Raw genomic sequence first — 22,465 nt, 5'->3', positions numbered from 1 at the left:
GGTTTCCCCCGTGTCTCTCTCTCCTCTTCTCCCTCTCCCTCCCTCTCTTCTTTACTTTAATTTCAGGCTGAATTCCCATCTGGGGGGCGGAGGCTCGCCAAGTCTACTTACTTGCCCTGGCTGTTAAGACCCGCGCAAAAGGGAGCCTAAGGCGAGGCACCCTTAGATATTCAAGCGTTGGTGGCCCAACGTCGTAGATGGTGCAAATTCCTTGTCTGGAATTTTATTGGTCTTCCACGTAATCCAAGTTATTCAGCCCTCTTTCTCCACTTAATTTTCCTACTACACTATTTCTTCCTAATCTAATTTAATCTTATATTAATAAATAAATAAGTTTTTTCCTCGCTGACTCCGTCCACCCTTCGAATTCCCTGGATCCACCGGGGCTGGACCCCAGCAGTGTTGGAGAAGACTGTTGAGAGTCCCTTGGACTGCAAGGAGATCCAACCAGTCCGTTCTGAAGGAGATCAGTCCTGAATATTCATTGGAAGGACTGATGCTGAAACTGAAACTCCAATACCTGGGCCACCTGATGGAAGAACTGACTCATTGGAAAAGACCCTAACGCTGGGAAAGACTGAGGGCTGGAGAAGGGGATGACAGAGGATGAGATGGTTGGATGACATCACTGCCTCAACGGACATGGGTTTGGGTAAGCTCCAGGAGTTGGAGATGGACAGGCAGGCCTGGGGTGCCGCCGTCCACGGGGACACACTGAGTCGGACACGACTGAGCCACTGAACTGACTTGACCCTTGCTCTTTGCTCTTTGCCTCCAAGAAGCTCTGCTTCTTTTCCTCCACTTGCAGCTCTAGGATGCACCTTCTTAGTTGAGGATTTGCGGCTCCCTGGGGCTCACACAGCACGTAAAACTCGCTTCATTCTGTGCTGTTCTCACTCCGATCCCACGCTCTGTGTCCGGGACCCCTCGGCTCTCCCTCTGCCCTGCAGTCCCCGCGTTTGTAACCAGTGGGAAATCTAGACCCTGGACGCCCTGGCCTGTTGCTCTTGCTGACCCCCTGGGGACCTGTCCCTTGATGCTGCAGGCCAGGCCAGCTCTGCCTCTGGCCTCCCTGCTCCCACGTCCCCAAATCCCACCTTCTTTGGCTTGGTTTCCGGTGAGCCAGAGCTGGATCTTTTGGATACGAGCCTCTGTACTGATGGCCCACATCCACAGAAGGGCATTTCTGGTGTGAATGAGTGGATGCCCTCAGCCCCTCCCAGTCCAACCCCTCCTTTTTCCTTTGGGTTCTAGTTCTGACATCCCTCATCTCACCAGCACTGGGAGAGCCCTCAGGCCTCTCAAGCTCCTTCTGGTCCTTGGGCCCTTTCCTCCCACTGCTCAGAATGTGGGCCTGATGCTGAAGCTCCAGTACTTTGGCCACCTGATTGGAGTGGACTCAGTGGGAAAGACCCTGATGCTGGGAAAGAATGAAGGCAGACGGAGAAGGAAGCGGCAAGGGATGACATGGCTAGACAGCACCACCAACTCAATGGACCTGAGTTTGAGCAAGCTCAGGGAGACAGGGAAGGACAGGGGAGCCTGGCGTGCTGCAGTCCATGGGGTCGCAAAGAGTCAGACACAGCGACCAGAAAACAATCTTCCCCTGGAACCAAAGATGGCAGCTCTCATCATTGGTAGTAGTCCTCGGAAGGCAGGAATTAGATGAAAACACGCTCCTGGTTAAGTATTTCAGAAGCAGTCTCCCAGGGAATGGGGGTAGGGGGTGGGGGTGGCGAGCAGTGGGAGCCGGGATTCAGCATAAGGCTGCAGGTTTTCAGTAAATGGGGTGATTTTCTCAACCACCTCCAGTCTCCTCTCTTTGCCCAAAACGGAGTGACAGGAGGCCTTTGGTAACTTGAGCAGTACAGACGTCTAGTTATCTACATTTTATCTCATTTGCCTTCAGAATCGACTTGTTTCCCTCTAAAGCAACAGGGCTTTTGACCCCTCCTTGTTTTCATTAAACAAATAAAGCAGAGCGACTTCTAAACTATTTATGGAATAAAAGGGGTGGTCACATAAATCCAGCCTCAGGTCCAGTGCAGCACTTGTGTTTTGGGGAATACGCTTTGATTCAGGGTACTTAGAAGTCTTGTAAAAACCACTTATGTGCTGACAGGGCCCTACTACAGGTCTTAATAAACTACAAAAGTAACATCTGGCCTGCAGAGTTTACATCGACTAACTTCTGCTTTTTAACAGACAGCTCCTGAGCGCAGACGGAACACTGCTGCTGCTGCTGCTGAGTCGCGTCAGCCGTGTCCGACTCTGTGCAACCCCAGAGATGGCAGCCCACCAGGCTCCGCCGCCCCTGGGAATCTCCAGCCAAGAACACTGGAGTGGGTGGCCATTTCCTTCTCCAATGCACGAAAGTGAAGTGAAAGGAAGTCACTCAGTCGAGTCTGACTCTTAGCGCCCCCTTGAACTGTAGCCCACCAGGCTCCTCCGTCCATGGGATTTTCCAGACAAGAGGACTGGAGTGGGGCGCCATCGCCTTCTCCGAGAAGGAACCCTAGGGTCTGTTTACAGCAAATACCTTTTCTGTTTCCCCCTTTCTTCTCCCCTGCCCATATACATTCCTTGGACAGTCTTAAAAAAAAGAAGTTAAAATTAAAATTAAAAAAGAAGTTAAGACAAACACCTAACGTATTGGCCATCCGCTGCCTCACTTTCTTCTGTGTTTTGAGTCATGTCGATTTTTGTTTCAGGGCATACAAGCTGGTATTTAATTTTAATGGCTGACAGACTCTTCTGGAATAAGCATGTCTACAGTCTATGCAAGGCTTTGGGAGATAATAAATTATAAATCAAAATTGTCTTTAAAAGCTCTGTGGAGTTATTGGATTTGTTTCCCAATGCAATGCCGTGTTGGGTCTAATCCTGAAAAACTCCAAGCTGAAGAAACAAAACATTTCTCTGAGCAGAGTGGCAGACATTGGAGGATCTGTATTTGGAATCCTTCAGGGAAGATTGACTTAAATATTTATTTTTCGTGCAGTTAAACCAACCCAATTGTACCAAAAGGCATTATGAATCCTAAAATTACTTTTCTGCTCTACTGAAAATTCATGCTGACATGTAACAAAACAGAAAGAAGCTCGGCTCCTTCTGTCAAGTCAAGAAGAAAAGCACTCAACCTAGAGGAACAAATGAGGGATTTTCCACAGGTTTTACTTTGTAAAATCTCGTCCATGACTGTACTCGAGAATCTGGCTGTAAATTAAGCAAAGATCATATCACATTTCTGATTGTTACAGTCGAACTGAAAGAGGTGGTTTTTCTTAACAGAGGGAACTACTGAATGTGAAAAGGCCGCGCAACAGTCTTACAGCCCTTGGGAAAAATATCCTTAAAGAAAGTCAAAATTGAAAGTGCTCTCACCCAGAAATCAACTACTAGAGAGCCCCGTTCCCCAGAACATCAAGAAAATGGCTTTACTATGAGGATTTCATGCCAGGGAATTTTTTTCCTCTGAAGCCTTTCGGAGAGAAGCTTTTCGTCTTCAGAGACCAGTAGACAGCAAACACAGAAGAGGCTCAGCCACAGACCTGCAGACAAAGGCGCCTTCTTGTCCACTTCTTCGCTCCGCTGGCTGGGAAGTCAGGCCAGAGGCAAGGCCTAAGTCTTCCGCTCTAAACATTTCAATTGGTGAGTCCAAACACAGACCCTTGAAACTGAGATGTTCTGGGGGACCTCTTCAGTTTGGTCCCTTTCTTATCCCCTTTTCTCTAGAAGCTTCCAGCCCCTCCTCTCTTTGATCCAGCTTTATATTCTCGAATATGGCACAGTTATATGTCTGTTACCGGAGAGAAAGCATCCACCATCAGACTTCTTGGTTAACAGTTCCGACCTGGGAGTGGACGCATAGGAGTCATTTTAAGCTTGCCGATCAGATAAGGCAGGTTTCCACAGAGAAACGAGACACTAGCTGAAGTCGAGTCTGAGGAGCCAGAATGTAAGGAGTTAGCAGAGCAGAGGCTCGGGCGGGGAGAGCCCCTGAGAAGGACGGGCAGTGGTACCAGGGCGCCGGTGAGGACAGAGGCGCCGCCTGGCCAGGTGGCTGCGCCGGCCAGGAAGGGCGGGGCGGGCTTCCCGTTCCGGCTCTTCCCTCCAGGGCAGCTCTCAGGACCGAACGTCCAGGCCGGTCTACATTTCTTTAATAAGGCTGTCTGCTTTCCTACAACCTGAGGACCAGTGGGGATAGGCCACTTCTGAGTCGCTGTCTCCTCGCCTGTAAAACGGGGCGAATCGCAGTGAAGACGCGGTGGGGCAGCTTGTGCACAGTGAGGGCGCGATGGGGCAATTTGTGCAAATGAGGCAGCCGTGTGCTGGTTCAGCTGCTCAGTCATGTCTGGCTCTTTGCGACCCCGCAGACTGTAGCCTGCCAGGCTCCTCTGTCCCTGGGACTTCCCCAGGCCAGAATGCTGGAGTGGGTGGCCATTCCCTTCTCCGGGGGGCCTTCCAGACCCAGGGATTGAACCCAGGTCTCCTATGCTGCAGGCAGACTCTTTACCAACTGAGCCACGGGGAAGCCTGGCAAGGCAGCAACGGCAAGTGAGAACGAAGCCTGTGCTTCCTCCCGCTGAGGCCAAGGACCTTTCCAGCCAGTCGCTGGGGGACTGAGGTGGGGCAGTTACTGTCAGTGACTGCGCACCCTGGCTGGCGGCCGCTGAAGGGAGGGTAAACCGCGCCCCTGGGTGGAATCAGGGAGCCTGGGTTCCTTCTATCAGATCATGCCCTGATGGGGGAACGGAGGGGATGGAGTGTTGGCAGAAAAAGTAAAGAGGGTGCAGAAGGGTAGGGATTTGCAGGAACATCCAGAAGCCCTTTCCTGTTAAGTTTTAACCTGCCTGTGATCACAAAAGCTGACATCAGAGTGTTTCTGGTGACTGGGAAACGGGGGGGTTTTTTTGGCCTCTTTGCAAGACATGCAGGACCTTAGTTCCCTCACTAGGACTCGAACTTGCGCCCCCTGCAGTGGGAGGTGCAGAGCCCTAACCACTGGACAGCCAGGGAATTCCCAGAAAAAAACATGTTTTTAATTGAAAAGGTTCATTTTTTAAAAGCCTGTTTGACTTCACATAAAGCAGTGCTTTCTCATGGGCCTGAGATCGTGGCGGGAGGCCAGAGTCACTGCGGTGGTTTCTGTCTGGGGCTTCAGTCAGTGACGGCGGTGGGAGCTGGGTGCAGGGTGAGCTGACTCCAAGCTTCTGCTGAGAAAGGGGCTGCGAGATCCTGCAGGGATTGCTGTCAACCAGGACAGAATCGAGGGATGTCCAAACGCCCTGCTAGACGTTTCCACTTTAAAAAACCCAACAAACAGCACTTCAAGCTGACGGTTTACAGAGGAAAACTCACACTTTCTCTTTGCACAAACCCAAGCCTCACATTTCATACTTCAGAACATTACACAGGCACCTATGAAGATGGCATGTTACCGATGAAAGAGATGAAGAAAATAAACAGGCAGCCTTTGGGGATCTCCTGTGCACCCCAGTGCTTGGGCCCCCTGATGTGAAGAGCTGACTCATTTGAAAAGACCCTGATGCTGGGAAAGATTGAAGGCGGGAGAGAAGGGGACGACAGAGGATGAGATGGTTGGATGGCATCACTGACTCGATGGACGTGAGTTTGCGTAAACTCAGGGAGTTGGTGGTGGACAGGGAGGCCTGGCGTGCTGCAGTCCATTGGGTTGCCAAGAGTCGGCCACGACTGAACTGAGCGACTGAACTGAACCGTGCACCCCAACAGATCACCCTAAGCACTCCCTGGAAGACCACTGAGTTGTGTGAAGACCCCGCACTATACAAGCCAGGTGCATGGTCCAAGTCGTGAAGCAACACAGAGAATCAGGGGGTTCAAGCAGAAAGCTCCCTGACGTCTAGAATACTCCAGTTCCCTTTGCTGTTGTCGTTTAGTGGCTAAGTGGTGTCCGACTCTTTGAGACCCTGTGCCCTCCAGGCTCCTCTGTCCAGGGGATTTCCCAGGCAAGAAGACGGGAGTGTGTAGTCACTCCCTTCTCCAAGGGATATTCCCAGCTTGGGGACTGAACCCACGTCTCCTGAACTGGCAGGTGGATTCTTTACCGAAGGGTCACCAGGGAGGCCAGAGTCGCCTTTACAGAAACATATTTTACATACGACTCTTGAAAAAAAAAAATTCTGCTGCTAAAATTGAGGCTCAACTATTCTCTGATTGGTACAACATGAAAAGATGTGTCTAGTTTGAAAAGAAGGTGAAGAAAAGGATGATATCGTGTCTACTATTGATAATGTATTAATAACTGAGCTGCTACTGAGGGATTTAGGACATTCTAAAATGCGTTTTATGAATGTGTTTCCAGCGGTAAAGAGTATTCAAAACTCCAGCTTGAAAGCATTCATCAGGGCTGGTCAACTACTAGGCTCACTGAAAACCACTAATAGGAGTCCACCCCCTCCCCATACAGACCACTCCCCATAAAGGGGTTGGGAGCTGACCTCTTCACTCGCAGACAGCAGAGCAAGGCCAGTCACTTCTCTGCCTGAGTCATCTGCCTTACCTTGTAAAGTGACTTTTCATGTGGTATGACCGGAAGGCGAATTTCAGCTTGGTTTAGGGTTTAATGACAGAAAGCACCCATCTCTTAAAAAGCACTGCTATCATCACACCTTCAAGGACACCTTTCCTGGGCTCTCACGTGCCCGAGCAAGGGACAGGCTTGTGTAGGACAAGGCCGTGGGCCCATCCCACCGTCTCAAAGCATGTAGCGCCAGACCCCACAGGCACCAAGGAGAGAAAACTAGCAGGTGGGGACCCTGCAATGGCACAGGGCCTGGTCTGCCGAAGATCAAGTTCCAGGAAGTGCCTGGACGCAGCCCTCACTGGTCACAGGAACAGGAAGGGGAGGGCACTCGGCCTGGGATACAGGGAAAGGGATCTCAGCAGGAGGACTCCAAGGCTGGGGGGCAGGGGCGAGGGGCAGAGGAGCCAAGGATGTTTGGGCAGGAGGAGGAGAGGAGGAGGGAGACCCTAAGGGGTGTGGGCCCCGGGGCTGGGGGGCCAGGGAGTGGACCGGGAGGACGTAGCAGCTGTGGAAGCAAGGGGGCCTTTTTAGCAGCACCCTGGGGCTTCCCTGGTGGCTCAGATGGTAAAGAATCTGCCTGCCAGTGCAAGAGACAAGGGTTTGGTCCCTGGGTCGGGAAGATCCCCTGGAGGAGGAAGAGGCAACCCACTCCAGTATTCTGGCCTGGAGAATCTCATGGATGGAGGAGCCTGGTGGGCTGCCATCCAAGGGGGCACAAAGAGTCAGACACGCCTGAGCAGCTCACACTCGAAGCATACTGCAGAGAGTGGTGGCGTGAGAAAGGCGGAGAAGAAGGCACAGGCTCCTTCTGACAATGCACAGTGTCCGATGGGGGGACGACCAGCGTCTCAGGGACGGAACGGCCAGGCCAAGAGCAGGTGTGAGCGCATGAGGCAGGGAATCTCGGTCGTGGAGGGGGGCAGAGAAAGAGACTCTTTTTAAGGGAGGGGAGAAAGGGCTGTCTCCATCTGGAAACACTGAATTTGGCTCTTTCACGTCAGCCCTTTGAAAAGTAAAAATTTTATGTATATGTTTTTAAAAGCATGTATATATACACATAATTTGCCATCTGAGCCGTTTCTTAGTGTATACGGTTAGTGGCGTTAATTAGACTCATGATGTCGTACAACCATCACTAAGGCCTCACCAGAACATTCTTATCACCCCAGACAGAAACTCTCTTAAGCACTACACAGTAACTCCTGGCGCTGTCTGGGAACCCTGGAGTTCCAGAACAGTGCCGTACTTCCTCCAGCACCTGGCAGCCTCTTTCTGCCTCCCGTCTCTGTGAGCCTGACTGTTCTAGGCGCCCCGAGAAAGTGGGGTCGTGCAGGGCTTGTCTCTGCGTCTGGCTTATCTCGCTCGGCATGGTCTCAAGGTTCGTCCACGTTGTTGCGCAGTGGGAGCTTCGCTCCTCCTGACGGCAGAACGACGCCCCGCTGCGTGAACGCGTCTGCTTGCTTAGCCGTCCGTCTGCGGGTGGACGTGTGGGCTGCTGCCGCCGCCCGCCTGCTGTGAACGGGGCTGCTGTGAGCGGCAGTGAATACTGGCGCGCAAGAAGCTGCGGGGGCTCGTTTCCAGTTCTCCGGAGTCCACGCCGGAGTCACGCAGTCACTCTGCGTTCAGCTCTTTGAGGAGCCACCAGACATCCCCCCGTGGTTGCTGCACCGCCTTAATCCATTCCCACCGGAAACGCACCGGAGCTTCCCCGGTGGCTCAGCTGGTAGAGAATCTGCCTGCAGCGCAGGAAACACAGGCTTCAATCCCTGGGTCGGGGAGACCCCTGGAGGAGGGAGTGGCACCCACTCCAGTGTTCTTGCCTGGAGAACTCCTTGGACTGAGGGGCCCGCAGGGCTACAGTCCACGGGGTCAAAACGGAGATGGACTCGACGGAGCGACTAGCACTCTCACCAGAAACGCATGAGGCTTCCAATTTCTCCCTGTCTTTGGCAACACTTGTTATTTTTCCTTTCTTTTGGTAATAGTGATCCTAACGAGTGTGGCTTTTTAAAATTAATTAACTTGGGTATCTGCAGCACCAGCTGTCAGTTGCGGCATTCGGGATCTAGTTCCCTGACCAGGGACCGAACCTGGAACCCCTGCATCGGGAGCACCGAACCTTAGCCGCCGGCCACTCCGCGTGCCTGTGGCTGCATTTCCCTAACGACGAGTGACGCTGAGTCTCTATTTTATGCGCCTATCGGCCACTTTTAGAGAAATGTCTGCCCAAGTCCTTTATCCATTCTTATGGGGTGATTTCATTTTGCCCAGACTTGTGCACAGGACTAGACTTAGCTGTCAACAGCACTGACTCTTTATATAGGACCAGGATGGTTACCATAGGGCTGTAGGACCCTTGGATTCATTTTCTCCATCTTGAAAGAAATCCTTGATCTTCCTATTGTAGAAAAACTTTCCCAGTCTAAACAGTATCACTGCATGGTTCTCCAGAAAATAATCAAGGAGGTTTAGCATTTAAGTAAGACGTGCTTGGCCAGTTTACAACCTAAAAATGGAATGAATTAAAATTGCATTCATTTACTCCCCAAATGTTAAGTGAACACACCCTATGTGCCAGAGACAATTTTAAGTTTTGTGGACACGGTAGATGTTAGCCAGAGAGAGTCCTTGCTGATAGTCCTTGGGAGGAGAATGACAGGAAGCAAACATGTAATGGAATCTGGCTGGAATGATCACGATGCAAAAAATAAAACAGGACAAGGTGATGGAATTATGAGGGGAGCCTCACTGACAAGGTGACTTTTGAGTGGAGACCTGCATGAAGTGAGGGAACAAGTCAGGTCAAGTCTAAACTCTCACAACTGGTGGCGTGATTTATCCACATCCTGAGTTAAGACGTCCCTGCAGCTTCAGGGCTCTGTGACGCTGACTGCAGGTTCACAGTGGACGCAACACTTTAAATAATGAGCACTTCATGCTGTTTTTATCATCAGGGAGGAAATAATTTGTCATAAGGTTTTTTTAATTTTAAAGTTTAAACGAGATAAAGTACTCATAACAAAATTTACTATCTTAACCATTTTGCTATGAGATTTTTAAAAAATAGATACTGCACACAGAAACAAAAATCTGACTCAGGTCAAATTTAATTGGGGGAAAAAAACCCCGGAAAAATGTAGAGTAACAGTGGCCTTTCAGAAGTCTTGGCATAGTCACCATTTCGACCTAGCAGGCAGCACAGGCAACTTCATGAGCTGTCTCGAAAGTTGGCTTTTAGGCCTCATCAGCATTTCTTTCCCCATCACCTCGATTCCAGATAAGCTCATTTAAAAAAAAAGTCTTATTCAGACAAGAGCATATCAAAGGTCTATTGATTTCTGCTCATCTCTCTTACTCTGCTCACAATGCATGTATTATCTCTGCTCCTAGAAAACATATGGCCCGAGGGAAAATGAAGAAATAACCTTGCGTTTCAAAACTTTAATTGCAAGTGTCTTTGTCTTCTGGGAGATGAGGGGCGAAGCAAGTGTGCAGCTGTGCGCTACCTGAGACAGCGGGAAGGGCTGTTTCCTAAACAGCGCGACCAGGACCGTGACTTGTCCTCACGCCCAGGCTCCTGTGAATGCCCCCTTTATCCTCCCAGTGTGGAGGGGTTTTTTTTTCTTTGCCATTCTTGAATTTTTTGTTTTAACTTTTATTCATTTGAGAGGAGAGCTCCTTTCCCCTCTTCCCTGCAGTAGCCGTTACTGACCCCTGTGCTGCTCAGCGCTGCTCTGCTCTGCTGGGCGCCCAGGGCCGGGCGCGGCTCCACCCTGCTCTTCGAGGGAAGTGACGTGTCAGTCCTCAGTCACGTCTGACTCTTTGTGACCGCATGGACTGCAGCCTCTGTCCAAGGGATTCTCCCAGAAGGAGCACTGGAGTGGTAGCCACTCCCTTCTGCAGGGGATCTTCCTGAACCAGGGGTCGAACCTGGGTCTCCCACATTGCAGGCGGATTCTTTACCAGCTGAGCCGCCAGGGAAGCCCATGGTGGGAGTGCACCTGGCTAATAAGGCCTTTAGCTCCCAAAGGGGTCAGGGAAGGGGCTAGACTGCCCTGGCCTGCTTCCTTTTTAAAAAATAATTCCTGTTTTACCTTTTTTTTTTTTATGTGGACAGATTTTAAAGTGTTTTTTGAGCTTGTTGCAATGTGGTCTCTGCCTTCCGTTTTGCGTTTTCCGCCACAGGGTGCGGGATCTTAGCCCCCTGACCAGGGGTCAGCCTGCACCGCGTGCACGGGCAGGTGAAGTCCCCACTGGACCGCCAGGGGAGCTCCCCGGCCTGCTGCTTAAATGCGCACAGCGTCACCTGGAAAATGGATTCAAAGGCGCCCCTCAGTGGGTGGGTCTGGGGTGGGGTCTGCACTTCTAACAGGCTCTCGGGTGATGCCAACACTGCTGGGTGTCGACCGGCAAGGTCAGAGATGGGTCAGACTGAGACGAAGGCCCCTCAGGGCTCCCCAGGCCCCCACACCTGCCCCGGCCCGCCCGCATCCACTCCTGCCATTTCCCCAGCAGCCCTGCCCAGGACCAAGGCCAGAAGCGCACCGCGGCCCCTCGCCTCGGCCTTCCAGCCTTGCGATCCTGCTCCACCCTCGGCCCGGGTAGGCGAGGCTGATCAGTGAACTGCCCACTCGGGCCACTGTCCTTTAAGGGAAGGTCTCACACCTGGACTCCTCAGCCCCCGTGCTGGAAGCTCTCAGCCACCCGGACTGTCTCCTCCCGCAATCCCGCTGAGGATCACCGGCGGTTTTGCTTCTTTTAACTTTCCCTTTTGTAGTGGGGTACAGCCGATGACCAATGGTGTGAGAGTCTGGGGTGAACAGTGAACCCAGCCATACACGCACCAGCCTCCCGTGCCCCCGTTCTCCCCCAGGTCTAAGGTGGGCTTCCGTGTTCCTCCTCTTCCCAGTCGACCGCACGCTCCCCACCTCCCCCACTTGCCTGCCCCCCACGTCACTTTCGGGGTCACGCCCTGCTCAGGACCTTCAGTGAGCGCACTGCTTGTCTTTGCGACCCCGGGGGTCGCAGACCCCCCATGCCACTCTGGCGAGCCCTCCCGCCCCTGGGTCAACCCTGACCCCCCGCTTTGCTGCGCCCTCCCTGCCCCCGGCCGACCCTCCATCGCCAGCCGTACCCCCCTGCCGGGCGCACGGCCCGCCTCTCCTGGAGAGCCTGTCCGGGGCCGCTGAGCCATGAGGCCCTAACCCCCCGACTCATCTCACAGCCTCCAGCGACCTTGTGGGCTCACATCCTAGGACTTCGGCTCGATTTCAGGTTCAAGGAAGGAGGAAACCCGCGCCGGACCCCGGGCCCTGGGGAGCCGCCGAGGGGAGACCCTCCGCGTCTCGGCGGCTGGGAGGGGAGCACCACGGCCCCGCTCTGGTACAGTCACTGCCACGCTCCACAGCATTCATCTGCCTCGCTTTTCAAGACTGAGAGCCCATGTCCAGGGCCATTCCTGGACTTGGCTGAACTCGTCCCTCTTCCTTTCTTTCCTGAACACAGTTGAGCTCCACCTTCTCTAGTCTCAGCCACAACTGAGCTCCACTTAAAAAAACAAAACAAAACAGACGAACTCAACCACCCAGGATTACTCAATACCTCTGAGCTCTGCACGGTGCCAGGTACGAGAATCTGACTCGCCTACACTGTTCAGAGACCAGCGCTTCTCAGCCCTCACTGCGCAAGCGAGCCACCTGGACCTCTCGTAAAGATGCGGGTTTTCTAACAAGTCCCAAGTGATGGTCTTGGAGGAGCAAGGTCAGAGATGGCATCAAGGCCCGAGAGCCAGAGGAAGCGCCCGAGGGCCCTGCCAGGCTCTGCACCGTCGTCTCCATCCGCAGGAGGGACCCCGAGCCCCGCCCCGCCCACCGCCGTGCACGCGCCGCGCGGTGCGAGGGGGCGAGAGCGGGCGAGAGGGCAGAGCTGGTCCTTGCTTGCCGGGCACCGCGCTCGACGCTCTCCTTTCCTCATCTTCCCTGTCTCCCTTCTTCCTCACCAAGAGACAAGGTGGCCCACTCAGACCGTGCGTGATAAGCAGAGTGGCACAGTGCCAGGCACGCAGCAAATGCTCACATTCTCGGTAAATTATGAATAATATTTCCTGAAGGGCTGATTGCGATCTTACAACTTCCCCTTACAGAAAACTGTAATGGTTTCCTACGAGTTCTGAATCAGATTCACGCTCCCCAGCACGGGCTCGGAAGGGCTCCGCCAACCGGGGGCAGCGATAGAGACACCCTGGGGGGAACGGGAGGCCAGACCAAGATCGGGAATCCTTTCCTGGGCTCGGATTCGCTCTCGAACGTGGACGGAAGGCAGGCCCGCCTGGCCCACGCGCGGCCGCTCCCGCTGCCGGCGGGAGAGGGCTCTCACACGGAGGCCCCCGGGACGCCCTGGGCTCCCCGCGCGGGCGCAGAGCAGCGGGCGCCCATCACTCCCGCATCCCGTGTCCCGAGGGCGGCCCCACGCAGTTACGACGACGAGCTGCCCATTCTGGGGTGCTGGCTGTCGTTCAGTCGCTCAGTTGTGTCCGACTCTTTGCAACCCCATGGCCTGCAGCGCGCCAGGCATCCCTGTCCCTCACGAGCTCCCGGAGTTTGCCTAAGTTCATGTCCATGGAGTCGGCGATGCCATCCCACCATCTGGTGCCTTGGTCATCTGTAACCAGACACATAAATAGGACCTCGGTGACCTGGGCACAGGGACCCCGACTGGAACAAGGAAAACCTAAGCTCCTCAGAAGGGCCCCTCCCCCAGCCCCCAACACGGAGGACAGAGTCCGGGGGCGCAGCAGAAGGGGATGAACACGCCCGGGACGTCCTGACAAACGCAGGGCAGAGCTGGAGCGCCTGGCCCAGCGGGGACAGGACAGCTTCCTCCCGGCGCCCGAGGACTGCCCACAGTCAGAGATGCCCTCGCGTCGGGAAGTGGCAGCGGTGACTCAGCCTATCACATTTCTTTTCCTCCTGAGTCAGGGAGCGACCCGCACATGGGCCCTGAGCTGAGGCTGCCCAGGGTGCCCGCCTAAACCCAGCCTTAAAGTCACAGCCTTTCCCCTTCTGCTTGGTGACGGTCGACAACAGAGCGCCCTCCGCAGATGAACCTCCTTGAGCGAGTCCCACAGATGCAGACCGGCGGTGCTGCCTCCCCAAGCCCTGAGGAGCCTGCTTCTCTCTCTGCACGCCCCAGGCCTGGAGCGCTCCCTGTCTGCGCCCTGCCTGTCACGCAGCGACTGCAGAAGCGGCTTCCCTGCAGGGTGACGGCCGCGCTCACAGGGCCCCAGGCGTGAGTCCTGTCTTCCCGGCGAGCTGGAGTGGGGATTAGACGTCTGCAGCACCTAACACGTGCCGGGCAGGCGGGAGGGCTTCGACAGGTGGCAGGTGCGTTTAAGACAGTCATCAGGCCATACTCGTTTAGCTCTGAGCTCACAATCGTTCCGTGGAGTCTGACGTCTAAAGCAGCAGGTCTGGAACTCCAGCATGCTCCAGAACCCCCTGCGGAGGGGGTGACACCGATGGAGGGTCCCACCTGCAGGGCGTCTGATGTCGGGGCCTGGGGACGTGCATTCCTCAGCTCCCAGGGCCCACGCCGCGCCCTCCCCGGGGCTGAGGCCCACCCGCCCCGACCTGGCCGGCTCCGGGCTCAGACACCAGCCAGGCCTTGGTTTTCTCCCGCTTGGCTCTGCCCTCAGCATCACGTCCGTCCAGGCCCAGAGGCGTCCTTGGCCCCTGTCCTGCCCTGCACATCCGAGGCTCCTGGCTCGACCCTCCGGGCAGCTGTTGACCCACTTAACTGTGAGAGACGCAGGCGGGGGGCAGTCTCAGCGCCCCAGCTCAGGTGCAGAGGGGAGGTCTGTTTTCCAGAGCACCTCCTGGAACTGCAAAGCCAGGATCCCGAGAATTGAAAGGAAAGAAGCTGACAGAGAGGTTAAAGGAAGTCGCAGGAATAACTTGAGGAAGAGGAAGCAGTGGCTGACGGTCTTCAAAGAGAGAGACGGGAACACAGAGACAGTGGCCGGCGGCGCTTCACCCCCAGACAGAGCAAGTGCGAGGAGCCGGGTGGAGCGGTGAGGCAGCACTGGACTCAGGGCCACAGGGACCTTCCGGCCACTGAGGACTGTTGAAGGGTGTGCGGCCGAGCCAGGGCAGATGTGGTCCGTCCCCACGAGGCTTGAAACAGGGACCAGGGGCTCCGTTAACACGAGCGTTTCAGACACGATGCTGCTTTTCTACCCTGGGTGCAAAACCGAGAGCCTGACAGTTTTCAACTGGAGAGGCGCTTGGCAGCTGTCTGTGCTACTTAAGAACAGTTTTCAGTGAGGCGGTGCCAGTGGTCAAGAGCCTGCCTGCCAATGCGGGAGACATAACAGGCTCGGGTTCAGTCCTGGGACCAGGAAGATCCCCTGGGGGAGGGCATGGAAACCCACTCCAGTGTTCCTGCCTGGAGAATCCCACGGAGAGAGGAGCCTGGCGGGCTACAATCCACGCGGTCGCAAGGCATAGGACACGACTAACGGACTGAGCATGCACGCTGCAGAGAGGAGCAAGTGTTTTTAGAGTCAGAACCTCAGAAAAAAGGCTCACTTCCTATTTGGGGGAAGTAAGGAGAACGGAGCTGGCAGAGGCCGTGGCGCAGACAGGACTTGTGTGACAGAACCCGTGTTCTCTTCCCGCCTCCCAGGTTTAACCATCACGTTCACAACATGTTAAAAAGTTTTTCTTCCTCATTTTTCATGGAAAGTCTTCAAATTTCTGGTGGCTGGAGGAAGTGGCTCTTGTACTCTGAACACTGAACAGGAAATGTCATGAGTTATTATTATTCCAATGAACCCAAAGGGTCGTTTTTTTTGCCGATGGTTCTTCCTGCCACTTGGGGACCTGGCAGCTCTCTGCCTTTGCCTGTGCCAGGAGGGCCTCTGTGTCACCTGTGAGGCCAGGGCTTTTGGGGGTAGAGGCGCAGAGGGGGCAGGCAGAGCGGAAGGGAAACACTCAGCTGAGGCACTGACATCCATCAGGAAAAGGGGCCTCCTGCAGGAGAAAGAGCTCTGCCCAGCTGCTGTCCAGGGTAAACACGGCTTGGGCTGGGGGCGGGTGCGCTGAGGGCACGGAGGGAAGACCACGGGGTAGGTCACGCCAGCCCTGATGATGGACTCAGGGGACCAACGGCCGCTTATCTCTCGAGTCCTGAGTTTTCAAACTCTGCCTACATCCTGACCCTCTGATTCAAAGACACCTTTAGGCCAGGAAATGGCTCTGAATTCCAAGGCACACAAATTTCCTGCAGTGCCTTGGGGCCCTCAGCTTGTTTTTACCTCTAAGGGCTCTAAGGAATTTTGCTTCCCAGTATGACAATCCGAAGCAAATGGGATTCCATATCCTACACTGCGTTCTTCTTTATTGTTTAGGGGGAAAATTCCTTTACTTGAAACTGAAACTGATTTGATTTGGATTTGGACTAAGCAGTTTCCTTAATAAACTGTGCAAAAGTATCACGAAAATGGTCAGCTGTGTTGTCCTGACATCTATCTTTTTTTTTTTTTAATAATAGGTCCAACCACATCCTCTGCCCCGTGTCTTCGGCACCTGGCACAGCTCAGGGCGCCCTGCACTTGCCTCCTTTCTCTCCCCACCTTTCTGACCCCATTCAAGCTTCTCCAAGTTCCTCCCCAGAGCAGCGGCCGGGGCCTCCTTCCCGCCCCCTGGGGACCCACCCCCTTCCCCATGGCGCTGCTCCCCACAACCTGCAGATCTGACCGCGGGTCCCTCCCCAGCACACCACACCGGGGGTAAAACCTAGGCTACTTGCACATAAAGCCCTTCTCGGCCTCCCTTTCGCCACCTGCCCTCGCAGCCTGGGAACATGGCCCTCTGTCGTCATCCCAAACACTGGACTCCGTCCACCCCTGCTATCCCCCCTGGCCCTCCCACCGCCAGGCAGGGCGCCCACCAGCCTCGCACCCCCGCCCAGGCCGCCCCCTTGCCCTCTTTCCGCGCCTTAGACGTGCACAGGCGCACGGCAAGAAAGTGAGGCCATTCCCCCAACGCTTCCAAGCAGGTGAAGGCCCTCTTGCCCTGGGCGCGCACCGCACTCTGAGCGCGCTCCGGGGATGCACAGGTCCCATCTGCTCGACTGAGGGGTGCCGGGAGACCAGGGCTGGGCCTGCTCTCCCTGGCGTCCCACTGGGAGGAGGCACTCCTTTTGTTGAGCTAAATGAACACGTTCAACACACACAGTCTTCTTTCTTACCCTGAACATGGCAGCCCACGGAAACCTGAGGCTGGAGGTCACCACTGGCCCACAGGACGAGGACATGTGGGTCCTGAGCACACATCCACGCAGGCGAGCGCCTAAATGCTGACGGGGCTGCCTTGGCTCAGCAGGGCCAGGGAGGGGGAGGGTTGGGGAGCCGGCAGGCCGGGACCCCGCCAGGAAACAGACCGACAGCACCCGCGGATGGAGGGCAGAGATACCGGTGGGCCGGGCCGCCCGCTCAGTGCCAAACTGCACGAGCTCACTGAGAAGTCAGACCCAGCCGCTCTTCTGTTCTGCCTAAGTCCACCGTCTCACTCTGGGTTTTTTCAGGCTCAGAGGTTGGGTTTGGGGCGGAAGGAGCTGAGTTTAATCTGTTTCTAGCAGTGGGTCCCACGAGGCAGCTCGGTGCTTGGAGCTTCCCAGGTGGCGCTAGTGGTCAAGAATCCACCTGCAGGACACAGGAGACGTGGTTCCAGCCCCTGGGTGGGGAAGATCCCCTGCAGGAGGGCAAGGCAACCCACTCCAGGGTAGGAGACAGGAGACGCGGGTTCCATTCCTGGGCCGGGAAGTGGCACCCCACTCCAGTGCTCTTGCCTGGAGAATCCCATCGACAGAGGAGCCTGGCGGGCTACAGCCCATGGGGTCACAAAGACTCTGACATGACTGAAAGTCTAAGCTCCCAGATGGCAGCCGGAGGGACACATAAGGCTGGGAAGGAATCGGTGGTGGGAAGGAAAATCAGCTGTCGGGGGGAATCCCACCCACCACGGCGGGGGGTGACTGAGGTGGGGTCGGGTGTTGTTTCTCCTTCGGCCTAGGGTCCGGACTCTGCAGGCAGACAGCAGACAGGCCATGGCTGTCCGCCAGCCTCCCTGGCCCGAGGGTGGGTGCCGTGGGGCGTGAGTCACTTGGAGAGCTGAGGACCGTTCCAGGCGGAATTCGGACCCACATCCACAGCCAGACGGGCCCGCCAGCCTCCTCTGGACACACATGCGGAAAGCGCACCACCTTCTTTTCCCACGCACTTCAAAAATAGGAAAACAGCATGGGGGGAATTTAATACTGAGCTGGCAGAGAAAGTTCTCGTGGCTCCTTCTTCAAACAGCACTCTCTGCAAAGGAGGCCCTGACTTGGAACTCCCCTTTTCATGGCCTCATAAAACACTGATTTACTGACCTTCAAAGATACACCTTTATTGTTTCAGTTTTCCTGGCATAAGAATTTCTGGTAGATAACTGCAAAAGCAAAGTCGTATTTCCTTATCAACACAGAGAATACGTTCAGACTACAGATGTGCCATTTTCGGGGGAAGTGGTGGGAAGGAAATAACGGGGCGGGGGTGGGGGGACATTTGAAATATCTGTGATCAACAAAACCAGTGAAAAGGACGCTGATCCCGGAGTCTGTGACTCTCTAAACAAAGTAGGAGCACACGGCCAGGTCTTCCCGCTAGGATGGGCTGGCGGGGTGGGGAGACTGTTGGGCCAGGGCGGGCACCCATGAGCCCTGCAGCCCCACCCAGGGGATTTCCTCTTCGGGGTCTCCCCATGGGCCTTCCAGGGCCCTCGACCTCTCTGTTCCTGATTAGACTGCCTGCCACCTCAACGAGGGCCACACAAGTGTTATCTCAAACACTGTTTACTGCCCTGTCTGTCTCGGGCTTCCTTGAGTTCAGCCAGCTTTACAGAGCGCTATTTGGTATCCATAAAGTCATAAAAGCATGTGGGTTTTCTTTTCTTGGCAAGATTGCTTTAGGCCTAAACCATTCGAGCCAACTTCTCCAACAGAGAGCTTTCTTCCCCAACTGCCTCAGACCCCTGATTTCCCAGCCGTCCTTCAAAGATGGCCTCGGGAGTGTCCTCCTCCAAAACCCTTCCTGGTTCCTCCAGCTGTATCCCTGCCTCCTTCCCTGCACCGCCTTGTGTATAGACGGTGTTACCCTTCACCCACCTTGTCCTCTGGACTGGACAGTGAAGACCCAGCTGTGTCTTGGCCGTGCACCTCCCCAGCACAAGGTTTTACATCGCAAATACCAAACACACTTGCTGGCCCGGGTTTGAGCGACTCTGCCCTTAGGTCTTGGATTACTAGGGATAAACACGGCTGTGTGATCAATGACCTCAATGAACACAGTCTGCTCCTATAATTTCTCAACTCCAACAGCAGAACGATCAACATAAAAGATTTCAGTGTTTTTCTTTCTGTAGACAAACACTCTTCTGTCTGAACTCAAATGCCCTCACTGACACAGGCGCAGAGATACGATCGCAGAGATGTTTTAAAAGGCCAACCTTATAGCCTTCCAGGTACGTTTAAATCGATTTAATATGATGTTCATGGAACGAAATGCAATGCTTGCAGATAAGGCACTTTCTGGAAGCGGTTTCTGCCAGCTATTTCACACAAGCGACGCCTCCCCCACACCCCCCACCAACAGCTCTCTAGGCCTTGCCTAGTGGGTGAAAACTAACCACCAGGGCAATTCCTTTCTTTGAACAGAACCGGTGGCCAAAAGCAGCTGCAACTGCAGGATGGCGCCTGGAACCACAGTTTCTGCAGGGGGGACACGGCCACGCAGGCTCAGAATCAAGGCGTCTCCACTGGGGAGACTGGGCACACACACACAGCATTTGATTAGAGCTACTCCAGCATCATTCCACTGCTTCCTGTTGGCGTTGTTTTGTCGCTGAGCTGTGCCCAACTCTTTGCGACCCCATGGACTGTAGCCTGCCAGTTCCTCTCTCCATGGAAGTCTCCAGACAGGAATATTGGAGTGGGTTGCCATTTCCTTCTCCAGGGGATCTTCCCAACCCAGGGATTGAACCCGAAGTCTCCTTCAATGGCAGGCAGATTCTTTACCACTGAGCCACCTGGGAAGCCCCATTTCCTGTTTAGGTATGATTTAAAAATGCACATAATTCATGCAGCTCAAAGGGAAAGGGCGGGGGTGGTGGGGGAAAGTAGATAGTACTTGCTGAAAGATAGCTCTGAGAAATAAATGGGTATTTTGGCTTTTTTTGGCTGCACCGTGAGGCGTGTGGGATCTTAGTTCCCCTACCCAGGATCCAACCTGTGCCACCCACACTGGAAGCATGGAGTCTTAACCACTGAACTGCCAGCGAAGTCCTGAGAAAGACACGTTTTGATAGCAACTGCTGTCAATGTCAGACCCTACAGCGCCGCATGTACTCATACATGCACGTATGAAGTTTTTGCAGTTAACACTGTGAGGTGCTTTTTTTTTTGAGCTGTGTAGTGAGCAGGGTTTTCCCAGGTGGCTAGCTATTCCCTGGAGCCCTCATCCTGTGGCTCAAATAAGACAGCACACCTGTCCAACCTGCTGAACACTCCATTGGGCAACACCTGAAGTGCTCACACTGAGAAAACGCCTTCAGGCTTTCCCAGCAACCCTGCCCTCAGCCATTCCCAGAGGCTCCCCGAGGCAGAAAGGAACAGGCCACCTCTTCCAGAGAGCCATCTGCTCCAGCCCACAGCCTGTACTTCGGCCCAGGCTCTCGGCCCAGGCTCTCGTCCCAGGCTGGTTTGCCATCTCTCCTCACTCCAAACACAGCCCTAGAAGTGCCATTCGCTCTGGAAGCTGTCAGCAAGAGCCGAAGCCAGTCGTAACAGAGCAGGGGAATCTGAAGCTGCTGAAAGCTGAAAACCACCAGCATTTGCCCTTCCCTCTGAGGGACTTCCAAGGGGCAGGCTTTCAGAGGACTGTGGGGCTGGCTTTCCCGCACTATAGCTCTCCTCCAGGGGACAGAAAACCATAACTGCTTTTATTCACCTGGCAACTGGACCAAGTGATCCGATGGAGAGATTTCTTCCCAGAGGGCTTGGGATGGGGAGGGAACCCGGATCGGGGAGACATGGTTTCCCGGCCCCGCCCTTGAGTCTTGAACAGCCCCCGGGACTCCAGGGGGACTCGAGGGGAAAGGCCGCAGAGGGGAGTCCCGGGCTGCTCCCGGGCTGGAGCCCCAGCGGGGCCTGGCCGCGGTGAGGCCGCCCGCTGCCCCGCCTGCCCGCCCGCTCAGCGCTCGGAGAGCAGCTCCCTACAGACCAGCTCCCCGACTGACTTCAAGCGCCCCAGGTGCGTTGGTTTTTCCAACTGTGAATACTATTTTGTCCCAATATCATCACAGGGGTTCTGAGAAGTGATTCTATGTCATTCTGGTCCGGAACCTGAGCCGGTGGTTCTTAAACTGTTTGCAGGTTCGTGGGAGTGGGGCGGCGGTGGGGGGGAGGGGTGTGCGGTGGAACTGGAGGGGAGAAGGGAGACTTACGGAAAGAGGGGAACATAAGAAAATCTGATTTTCTTTCTTTCTGATTTCCTTTTTCAGAAAAATATCTCCTCTGTCCGTGGGATTCTCCAGGCAAGAATGCTGGAGTGGGTTGCCATGCCCTTCTCCGGGAGATCTTCCCGACCCGGGGATGGAACTCTGGAAGGAGAACCCAGGGTCTTCTGCACTGCCGACGGATTCTTTACCAGCTGAGCCACTAAACTACCAAACCCTGTCTCAGCGCGAGCTCTGGATGGACACCCCCGCGGGGCGAGCATCAGCCAGCCCACCTTCCCACAGCTGCCAAGCGGAGGTGGGGAGACGGTGCGAGGCGCAGGTAGAGTTGAGGACCGGGGCTCAGAATGGCCCGAAAGGAGAATCCTACTTAGGACGGTCGCTTAACTTGGGCACGGCCTGCGGTTCTGAAGTTTTCTCTCGACTCCGTCCGCAGGGGAAGGGGCCATGTCTAAGCCGCTGTCTCCGCGGCAGCGATCGTGCGGGGGCCCCTCCAGTCGCCCCATCACCGACGCCTGCCCCTACGTGGGGCTTTTGGAGGCCTCCGCGTTCGGGTGCCGGGGTCCCGCAGCTCCCTGTTCTGCACCCCGCATCCCTGAGGCTCCCAGTTCCCTCCTCCCACCGTCCGACCGCACCCCCCGTCGCTCTCCCCCCAAATCCTCAGCCCCCCGGCTCCGTGCGGGTCTCGGAGCGCTCGGCCCCGCGGAGGCACCGCGCGCGGCAGGGCGCGCAGGGAGCCGGGGCGCGGGGCGCGGGCGGCGGGCGGCCTCCTTACCTGCAGCCGGCCGAGCAGCGCCAGCAGCGCCAGCGGCGCGGGCAGCGGGCGGCGCCGCCGGGCGCGCAGGGCCATGGCGCGGAGGGCGGGGGACGGCGGCCCGCTCTGCGGCCTCTGCTGCCCGCTCGGCGGCCCGGGGCCTCGGGCCCGCCTGCCCCGCCCCGTCCAGCCCCGCCCCGCCCCGCCCCGCCCCCGGACACCCTCCCCGCCCGCGCTGCGCCCTCCTCCGGCCGCGCCCGGCGCAGGGCCCGGACTAGGGGGCTGCGCCCGAGTCCAGGGCGCTGGGGGTGCTGGGGGTGATCCGGGGCTCTCGCCGCGCCCCCGCTGAGCTCCTGTCTTCGGGAGGCTCCCGCAGGCACTGCGGGCCCGCATCCCGGGACAGTCGGGGGCACACTCCCCGGAAAGAAGGTAGCCCGGTGGCCCCGGCCCGCCCCGCGCGCGCCCCCAGCCCGCGCTCAGCTTTCCAGGCCGGGACCTCCCCCGAGGGCGCGGGTTCAGTTCCCTGGGGCGGAACTCAGCTCAGTTCAGTCCAGCCCAGTCGGTCAGTCGTGTCCTACTCTGCGACCCCAT

At 55.8% G+C, this 22,465-nt stretch overlaps 1 protein-coding gene across 4 annotated transcripts in view; it reads right to left on the bottom strand.

The window, feature by feature from the left end:
* The window catches only part of TNFRSF11A (TNF receptor superfamily member 11a), a 65,146-nt gene extending 43,108 nt beyond the window's left edge, over nucleotides 1-22,038 (bottom strand). For all 4 annotated transcript variants that reach the window (XM_042239675.2, XM_042239673.2, XM_027960852.3 and 1 more), the window contains exon 1: nucleotides 21,896-22,038. In XM_042239675.2, the coding sequence (XP_042095609.1) occupies nucleotides 21,896-21,970 (75 nt within the window). In that variant the 5' untranslated portion in view covers nucleotides 21,971-22,038. The remainder of the gene's footprint in view (nucleotides 1-21,895) is intronic.
* Between the last annotated feature and the right edge of the window lie 427 nt (nucleotides 22,039-22,465).

The sequence above is a fragment of the Ovis aries genome, chromosome 23 (genome assembly GCF_016772045.2).
Source record: "Ovis aries strain OAR_USU_Benz2616 breed Rambouillet chromosome 23, ARS-UI_Ramb_v3.0, whole genome shotgun sequence".
NCBI classification, from domain to species: domain Eukaryota; kingdom Metazoa; phylum Chordata; class Mammalia; order Artiodactyla; family Bovidae; genus Ovis; species Ovis aries.
Note: the sequence above shows the minus strand (reverse complement) of the source record. Positions and strands in the feature narration are given on the sequence as shown.